The 10000-nt window shown below is 46.7% G+C and overlaps 1 protein-coding gene across 3 annotated transcripts in view; it reads right to left on the bottom strand.

Annotated features, from left to right (window-relative positions):
* LOC125047509 (protein prickle-like) overlaps nt 1–10000 on the bottom strand; it is a 384484-nt gene that overhangs the window by 200485 nt on the left and 173999 nt on the right. The window contains exon 1 of one of the 3 annotated variants that reach the window (XM_047645751.1): nt 1022–1371. The exons of the other annotated variants lie outside the window; for them this stretch is intronic. Coding sequence (XP_047501707.1) covers nt 1022–1080 — 59 coding nt within the window. The 5' untranslated portion in view covers nt 1081–1371. Of the gene's footprint in view, nt 1–1021; nt 1372–10000 lie in introns of those variants that run through there. 3 annotated transcript variants of the gene reach the window in all.

Genomic DNA, 10000 nt, shown 5'->3' with positions numbered 1-10000 from the left:
GCCTCGGTTCGCGTTACAATTGGCTATCCCCGTATTGCACGGATTGCATATTGGGGGAAGGGAGAGAAGGGGAGAGAAGGGGAGGGAAGTGAGAGAAGGGGAGGGAGGGAGGGAGGGAGGGAGGGAGGGAGGGAGGGAGGGAGGGAAGGAGGGAAGGAGGGAGGGAGGGAGGGAGGGAGGGAAAGAGGGAAGGAGGGAAGAAGGGAGGGAAGGAGGGGGGAGGGAAGGAGGGGGGAGGGAAGGAGGGGGGAGGAAGGGAAGGAGAGAGGGAGGGAGGATGGGAAGAAGAGAAGGCGAGGGAGGGAAGGAAGGAGGCTGGGAGTGATATTGCAAAGCCATTGCATAAAATATTGCAGAGGGAAACCTCGCTGATGGCGCGCCTTCGAAATTAAAAGCTCGGGGGAAAAAATAGGTTTTCTCAAGAAATGGAGGAATTTGAATCGGAAAAAAATGGAAAGATTTCGAAATCACTATTAGAGGGGGGCGGTTGTGGAGAAGAGCGGGGGGTGGGGCGGGGCGACGGTGATGATTGTGGTGATAGTGACAATTGTGGTGATGATAAGAGTGGTGATGATGATAATGGTGTTTGTGGTGATGGTGACGTTACTAACGATGGCTGTCATTAAAGTATTGTTTGTGGTAATGGTGATGATAATATTAGTGCTACCTTAGATGATGATAAGGAAGATGGTCGTGATGATCGTTATGAAAATGATGCTGGTTGTGATGAGAGCGATGACACTGGTGGTGATGAAGATGGTGATGATCATGATGATGATAATGATAACTGATAATAAATTTTCTGTGGCAGTGATGATAAACACGCCCATACTACTGTCATCAACAAGTCTCAATAACAATAAGGACAACAACAACCACCATCATAACCACACACAACCCTACCACATTACACAACCGCATCTCAACCACCCTATCAACCGCGTTTCAACCAACCACTACCATCAACCACACGCACACACATTACCTCATCACAACCACACTACCACACTCACCACCTTACCTGGCCGGGCATCGGGGCGGGTGGCTGAGCGGGTGAGCGGAGGTGTCACGTGACCCCATGCCACGCGATCACGCCTCGCGCATCAAACGACCTCAGAGGCGATGCTGTTCTGGAGATGACGCTGTTCTGCAAGTGACGCTGTTCTACAAGTGACGCTGTTCTCCAACTGACGCTGGTTTGCAAGTGACGCTGTTTTTTGTGATATCTACTACCTTCTTTGCGTACTTCGTTATTGTTTTTGTTTTGTTTTGTTTTCCTTGATTTCTATTTTCTTCTGTTTATCTGTTGTTCTTCTGTTTTTGTCTTTTCGTCGTTGCTCTTTTTTTTTTATTTTACAGATTTCTCCTTACTTTTTGTTTGTTTGTTTTAGCTTGTTCTTCTCCTGCTTTTATTTCCGTTTTTTTTTTTTTTTTTGTCCTTATGTCCTCTTCCTCGTTTATTACTATTATACGACTTACATCTATATCATCATCGTCTTTTTCTTCTTAATTATCCTAAAAATCCAACGACTGTCTTGTCTGTCTCTCTGTTCCGAAGATTTTAATTTCTCTCTCTCTCTCTCTCTCTTTCTTCGTCTTTCTTCCCCTTTCTGCGTGTCGAAGAACATTAAAACAGAAAAGGAAATTTGTTCTCACTCGAGTGTCACACCAAAAGAAAGTTCTACACTAATCCAATTTGTTCTTCAGTGCAGTTTCTCCCGCAATCAACCCCCCCCCCCCCCCCCCCCCGCAGAAGAAAAATAATGAACAGATTTTTGTTTTTCCTTTTTTTTAATCCACGCATCCCACTTTGTTTGTTATGCATGTTTTTTTCGTTTTTAGTCTCGGTCTCTTCTTTGAGTGTTTTTTTTTTTTTGTGTTTTTTTTTGTCTTTTCGCATTTTCATTCTCTCTCTCTTTCTCTCTCTCTATCTCTCTCATTCTCTCTCTCTCTCTCTCTCTCTCTATATATATATATATATATATTTATAAATATATATATTTATATATATATATATATATATATATATATATATATATATATACACACACACACACACACACACACACACACACACACACACACACACACACACACATATATATATATATATTTTCATATACATATATATATATATATATGTAAATAGGGGAAAGTTTAATTTTCTCTCCATCTTTTTTTCTGTCAATCTCTCTTCCTTATTTACTTATTCACGCACGCACGCAAACTCCCCCCCCCCCCCCCCGCCCCCTCCTCTCTCTCTCTCTCTCTCTGTCTCTCTCTCTCTCTCTCTCTCTCTCTCTCTCTCTCTCTCTCTCTCTCTCTCTCTCTCTCTCTCTCTCTCTCTCTCTCTCTCTCTCCCTCCGCCCCCCTCTCTCTCTCTCATGCTTTTCCTTCTTTACCCTTTTCTTCTTCTATCCTTCTTCATCTTTTTCCCTCTTCAGGCATTTTATCCCTTCCTTCTCCTTCTTTCCTTTCTCTGACTCTTTCTTTCTCACTCTCTCTTTCCCTCTTTCCTATCTCCGTCTCTTCCTTCTCCTTGTCTCCCTCATATCTCTTTTCTCTATCTCTCTCCCTCTTTTTTCTTATCTTTTCCTTTCCTCCTCCTTTCTTTATTCTTCTTCCTCTCTTCCTACCTTTCGTTTCTCTCCTCCCTCCTGCTTTCCCTATCCTTCTGCTTTTTAATTTCCTCCTCTTTCTCTCTTCCTTTTTCTTACTTTCTCCTTCTCTTCTCTACTGCCTATCTATCTATTATCTTTTTGTTCATCCTAATCTTATATTTTCGTTTCTCCTCTTTCTCCTTTCCTTCTTTCTAACTCTCCATCTCCCTTTCTCTTTCCTTCTTCTTTTATATTCGCTTATTTCTTCCTCCTTTCTCTCTCTCTCCCTTTCACTCTTCTTCTCTACTTTCCTTACTCTCTCTCTCTCTCTCTTGCTCTCCACCTCCCTCTTTACCTCTCTTTCTGTCTTTTTTTATTTGCTTTCTTCACTTCCACTCTCCGTCTCCCTTTCACTTCCCCTCATCCCCCTATTCCCCTCTTTCTTTCTATCTCTCTTTGCACTCTTCCGTGTCTCTCGCCTTCTCCATTTTTCTGTCTCTACCCCTATATTTTTTGTTTCAATTTTCCTCTCTCCGTCTCCCTTTCGCTCTCTATTTCTACTTCCCCTCTCTCTCTCCCTCGCCTCTCCCTCAAACAAGTTTCGCGTTACCCCTTCAAAAAAAAAAAAAAAAAAAAAAAAAAATATATATATATATATACACACACACAAAAAAAAAAATGATAACGATAAAAAAAAAAAAAATAATTAAAAGAGAAAACAACTATAAACAGAAAAAGAAAAGAATATCAATAAAGAGAAAAAAAAAAGAATATCAATAAAGAGAAAAAAAAAAAGATACAAAATAATAAATTGAAAAATAAAAATGCTTCACACCATCTGTTCTGCATGGCGCTTGCACTGCTCCCTCACCCCCCGATCCCCTACCCCACCACCACCTACCCACAGCCCTTACCCCCCCCCCCCCCTCTCTCTCTCCCTCATGCGCTCTCATGCCTGGCAGCGCTGTTCGCAAACCCTTAATTTGCATGCCACAGTACGCCGGGTTAAAGACACTCATTATATGCATTAAAATACGTAACGGTTTTTTTTAGTCTTCTTCATTATCTCCGTAACCGACGTTTCTTTTCTTTTTTAGAAATGCCGTGCATCATTCGTTATAGAAAATATCATGTCTTTTTTTAATACTCGATACATAGTTTTTTAATTTTTATTTCCCAATCTTGTTCCTCCTCTTTTCTCTCCCAGTCATTTCGTTTAATCACTTGAGCAGGAAATATCAAGTGATCTGTAATACACTATACTAAAAAATCGTTTTTAATCACTAATAATGTTTTTTTTTTTTTTTCACTATCAATTCACTAACAGACGTTTTTCCGGAAGACGTTTTCGCAATGCCCAAGACCCTCACAGTCACGTTCGCACATTCCGAGTCAACTGGTCGAGTTTTCGCCGCGTTCCGCTCATTCATCTTCTCGTTTCTAACCATGTTTCTCTCATTCATTTTCTCGTAATAGTTTCACGACCGAACCGCGAAATGATCGAACCATCCGACACACGCGCACACGCACGCACGCACGCACGAAGAATATGAACACCGACACTACCCTACACGACACCGCAAATGACACTATATATGATACAATATACGACACATGCGAGCACACACACACACCTTTCCGGTCGTCAGTAGCTGGACCGACACCGGGACGACACTCTGTGCCCGACAGCCGCGACGGAGGTGACACTGGCACTGAGCAGGCACCCGCCCGGCCCATTACGGAGTGCCGCACGTGGAGGCGGGCCAGCCAGCGAGATGGGGGAGTGGGGAGGGGGGAGAGGGCATGGGGGAGAGAGGGGAGTGGAAGCCATGGGGTGTGGGGAAGAGAGAGGGGAGGAGGCCACGGGGGGGGGGGCATCGAGGGAGGGGAGGGAAGGGGGCAATAGAGAGGGGTGGGGAAGGGGGTAAGATGGAGGGACGGGGGAAAGAATGGGGAAGGAAGGGAAAAGGAAAGGGATTGGGGAAAAACGGAGAGGGAAGGCAGGAAGGAATAAGGAGAGAGGGAAAAGCATGACGAAAGAAGGAAGAGAGGCGGGAGAGAACGAGAAAAGTCAGGAAGAAGAAGGAAGGAGGAGGGAGAGCAGGGAGAGGAGGGAGAAGGGGAAGCCGGGGAGTAGGCAGGGGACAGAAAAACGAAGGGAAGGGGGGGGGGGGGGGAGGAGGAGGAGGGCACTACCCAGCACAGACCCGGACCTAGGAGCCAATCACATGACGGCTGTGATCGTCCTGACTGACCTTACTTTTTGGCCCATGTTGGCTCATAACCCGCATGGCGCATGTGCTGTTGTCGTCATCACCCGTTTTCGCTCTGCTATCACTGTTTTCTTCAATTCCTTTCTATTTCCTTCATCATTATTCTGTCTCTCTATCATTGCTTTTATTAATTCCTTTCTATCTCCTTCATCGATATTCTGTCTCTGTTATCAATGTGTTCTTCAATTCCTTTCTATTTCCTTCATCATTATTCTGTCTCTCTGCTATCATTGCTTTTATTAATTCCTTTCTATCTCCTTCATCGATATTCTGTCTCTGTTATCAATGTGTTCTTCAATTCTTTTCTATGTTCTTCATTATATTAGTCTCTTTGCTATTATTGCTTTCATTAATTCCTTTTTATTTCTTCAAAATTCTGTCTCTCTGCTATCATTGCTTTTATCAATTCCTTTTTGTGTCCTTCATCGATATACTGTCTTTTCTTTGCTATTACTGCAATCATTAATACCTTTTTATTTCCTTCATCAATATTCTGTCTCAGTTATAAATGCCTTCATTAATTCCTTTCTATTTCCTTCAATATTCTTTCTTCCTGCCATCCCTACTTTCATCAATTGTTTTCTATTTCCTTCATCAATATTCACTCTAACCTTTAACAGTTTATCTATTTATCCCACTGTCCCTTTGTTTTTGTTTGTTTTTTCTTTGCAGAACCGACGAACATACACTCTATTGTATAGCAATGTGTATTGTGTATAAATGTGTGTGTGTGTGTGTGTGTGTGTGTGTGTGTGTGTCCGATCTATCTATTTATACAAACACAGGTTCGCAGTCCATTACAACATATATATATACACACACATTTTTGTCTATCAAAATACCAAATTTTCTCAGACAAGAATAACTCCAACTGACACAAAACAAATAAAACAAACAAATTAAATCAACTACCCATTATTTTCCCTCCCACAAATTCCTCAAACAAAAATAACTTCCACACACACAAAACAAAACACAACCCCCCCCCCCCAAAAAAAAAAAAAAAAAAAAAAAAACACTCACTGAAATCGCTAAGAGGCAACCCACACAAGCAATGGCGAGCACATTTGAGTGCTTCTAAATTCTCTTCGTATTTTGCCTCGAGTCTGAAGCCACGCCGAAGCAACAACTCACTATGCTTGCGAGACACGTGCTTGCTTATACTACCATGCAGATCGGCGCCGACAGACAAGGGGGTCATTTAGAAAAAACAAAAAAAGTTTATGTTTAAGGAGGAAATGTGGAGCAAAGTGATATGCGTGTTTGTTTGTGTGTGTGCGTTTGCGTGTATGTTGGCTGGTTTGTATAGATATGTAGATAGGGTAGATGATGGAGGGAGGGAGGGGGGAGGCAGGGAGGGAAAGAGGGAGAGAGAAGGAGAAAAAGAGAAGGAGAGAGAGAGAGAGAGAGAAGGAGAGAAAGAGAAGGAGAGAGGGAGGAGAGAAAGAGAGAGAGGAGAGAGAGAGAGAGAGAGAGAGAGAGAGAGAGAGAGAGAGAGAGAGAGAGAGAGAGAGAGAGAGAGAGAGAGAGAGAGAGAGGAGGGGGGAAGAGAGGGAGAGAGAGGGAGAGAGAGAGAGAGAGAGAGAGAGAGAGAGAGAGAGAGAGAGAGAGAGAGAGAGAGAGAGAGAGAGAGAGAGAGAGAGAGAGAGAAAGAGAGAGAGAGAGAGAAGCAGAAACAGAAACAAAAACAGGAAAAGAGACTACAAAAAAAAAAAAACTACAGAAAAAGAGAAAGCTCACAGAAAAAGAAAGAGCAAGAAAGAAAGAGAGAGAGAGAGAGAGAAATGGAAATAATCCCAGCCCGCGAAAGACAACGGCCGAGTCGGGGTCAACCGGCGAGCGCATTCACCAAAGAGCGGCATCCGCAGCGCGAGGCAAGAACAAACCTCTCGCATAGTATTTAGCGAACACTCGTTTTAAAATAAGAGAGCTTGAGTCTCTGGGGGGAGCGGGAGCGGGTGGGGGAGGGGGTGGTAGGAGTGGGAAGGGGAGGGGAGGGGGGAGGGGGTGGTGAGAGTGGGAAGGGGAGGGGAGGGGGAGGGGGGTGGTGAGAGTGGGAAGGGGAGGGGAGGGGGTGGTGAGAGTGGGAGGGGGAGGGAAGATGGAGGGGGTGGAGGTAGGTGAGAGTGGGAAGAGGAAGGGGAAGGGGTGGTGTGTGGGAGGGGGAAGAGATGATGAGAGTGGGAGGAGGGGAGGGGGAAGAAGGGGGTGTTGGAGGCAGATGAGAGTTGGGGGAAAGAGGAGGAGGAAGAAGGAGTGGAAGAAGGAGGAGAGAAGATGAGGATGAGGGAGGGAATAAGAACAGGAGTAAAAGAGGAGGCAAGATGCAGACGAACGAGAAGAGACAAAAGGAAGGGAATGTGAGAAAGAGGAGGGAGGAGAAACAGATGGAGAAACAAAAGAGGCAAGAGGAAGAGGATAGCAAAAGAACCAAAGGAGAGAGGTGATAGAAGGGGAAGTGGTGTAGGAGGAGGAGGAGGAGGAGGAGGAGGAGGAGTAGGAGGAGGAGATCATGAGAATGAGAGGAGGAGATAAAAATCAAGAAGAGAGAGACCAAGAGCAGTAGAGGAAAATCACGAAGAAAAACAAGAGATACAAAGAACGAGATGATGATGAGAAGAGAAGAGGGAAAATAAAAGAACCAAGTAGAAGAGCACGAGACCAAAGGAATGCGGGGAAGAAGAGAAGAAGAACAGAAAAGAGGAAAAAAAGAAAAGTAGGAGAATAGGAGAAACAAGAAGACGAACAAGAGAGAGACAGAAAACAAGAGGCGAAAAAGAGAAGAGGAAAAGAGAAGGGAATAGAAGATAAAAAAAAAGAGAAAAAGAAAAAAGAAAGAGAAAAAGAAAAAGAGAAAATAGGAAAAGAGAAAACAAAAGAAGAAGAAGAGAAGAGGAGAAAAGGAGAAGAGAAGAAGAGAAGAAGAGAAGAGAAAAGAAGAAGAGAAGTAGAAGAAAAGAAGAGAAGAAATGAAGAAAAGAAGAAGAGAAGAGGAGGAGGAGAAAGAGAGAGAGAGAGAGAGAGAAATGGAAATAATCCAGAACGCGACAAGACAACGGCGAGTCGGGGTCAACCGGCTGAGCGCATTCCCAAGAGCGCATCCGCAGCGCGAGGCAGAACAAACCTCTAGCATAGTATTAGCGAACACTCGTTTTTAAAATACAGAGAGCTTGAGTTCTGGGGGGGAGCGGGAGCGGGTGGGGGAGGGGGTTGTATGAGTTTTGTCCTGTGCGTGTTCCAATTTGTTTCTGTTTATTAGCGCGATCCTTTTCTTTTCTTGGTCTTTGATTATCTCTAGGGCCTTTTTCTTTTCTTTTTATTATCTCTATTTCCGTTTTCTTCCTCCAGTCTTTTTATTCGGACTTATCTCTATTGTTCCTCTTCCTTTTAACGTGTATATCTAGGTCTTTTTCCTCTCATCATCTCTATTTTCTTCTTTTCTTTTCCTCCTTTTTATAAATTCTTCCTCATCTCTAATTTTTCCCTTCTTCTTCTTCCGCCTTCTTATTCCTCCTACTCTCTCCCCTCCTCCTTCATCTTTCTTTCCACCTCCCCGTCTACCCCTCTTCTTTCCCTCATCCTCCCTCCCTCTCCGCGCCCCCTCCTTTCCATATCTCCCTCTTCTTTTCTTACATCCCCCTCATTTCTCCCCCCCCTCTTCCCTCTTCCTCTTCACTCCCCCTCCCCCCCTTTCTCTACTTATCACTCTTTTCCTATTATGACTCGTTCTTGCTTGCGTTCTTTTCTTCTCTTCTACTCTTCTTCTCACCATCTCAACTCTTTCTTCTCACCCCCACCCTCCTTCTCCCCCTCTCCGACTCTTCACCCCCTCCTCCCCCCCCGCTCACCCCCTCCCTCCATCATCATCTCCTCGCCTCTTTCCCCACCACTCCCCCCTATGGTACTCCCTCCCTCTCCCCCCTGACATCTTTGCCTCACTCTCCTCCCCCCTACCCGCTGCCCCCCCCCCTTTCCCCTTACTTCTCCACTTCCCCCCGCCTCCCTCCCCCTCTCTCTCCCTGTCCCCCCCTCTTCTCCCCCGCTCCTCCTTCCCCTCTCCTTCTCCACTCCTCACCCCCCCCTCTCCCCCTCCCCCTCCCTCTCCCCCTCCCCCTCCTCCCCACTCCCCGCTCCCCCCCCCTCTCCTCCTCTCCTCTCTCCCCTTCCCGCTCCTCCGCTTCCTCCTCTCCTCTCCACTCCCCTCTCCGGACTCCTCCCCTCCTCTCCTTCCCATCCTCCCCTCATCCCGCGACCGGCGCTGCCCCCTGGGACCCTACTCCCTGCCCGTCGCCCCCACCCCAATGATCATGCCCCCTTCCTCGCCGCCTCCGCACGTAGAGGCTAGTTGGACGGGCGCGCTGTCGGCCGAACTCGTGAAAACATACATAATTCGCGCATCACACTCTTCGCCCGTGAAAGATGTTTCCATTCCATGAGGAGCAGTGCTAAGAGCGAGCGAGAGCAGAAAAAAGGGGTGAGTGATGGGAAGGGAAGGGATAAGGGAGGGAAGGGAGGGGTGAGGGAGAGAGGGAGGGGTGAGGGCAGAGGGAGAGGAGAGGGAGAGAGGAGGGATTAAGGGAGGGAGGAGAGGGAGAGAAGGGAGGGGTGAGGGATAAGGGAGAGGGAGAGAGGGAGGGTTAAGGAGAGAGGGAGAGGAGGAATGGAGGGTGAGGGGGAGTAAGGGAGAGGGAGAGAAAGGGAGAGGTTGAGGAGTAGATTGGAGAGGTAGAGAAGGAAGGGGTGAGGGAGAAAGGGAGGGAGGGCTAGGCAGGGAGAGGAAGGAGATAGGGAGGCGGGGAAGGGTCTGGCTGGTCAATAAGGCCCAGTGCGTGGGAGGTAAGTGACGAGGTGTGTGCGCGTGGGAGGAACGGACCGGGCGGTATTGGGCTCGCTCTCGCCGCGACCTACGCGCACCGCTTTCCCTGCGCGCGCTCTCGAGCTCTCGCTCGCTGCGCTCGCGCTGCTCGCGCTCCTGCTCGTCTCTCGCTCTCTCTCTCCTCGCCCCCCCCGCCCAACCCAAACCAGAAAACACACTCTCCAAAACCCACATACCCACACACCCCCCCCCCTTCCATCTCCACACCTCAATCCGCAACCGTTCTCCTGCCTCCCCCCGCCCGCCAAATA

Source organism: Penaeus chinensis, chromosome 41, assembly GCF_019202785.1.
Source record: "Penaeus chinensis breed Huanghai No. 1 chromosome 41, ASM1920278v2, whole genome shotgun sequence".
Taxonomy (NCBI): Eukaryota; Metazoa; Arthropoda; class Malacostraca; order Decapoda; family Penaeidae; genus Penaeus; species Penaeus chinensis.
The sequence above is the reverse complement of the archived record's forward strand: the minus strand, read 5'-3'. Positions and strand labels throughout refer to the sequence as shown.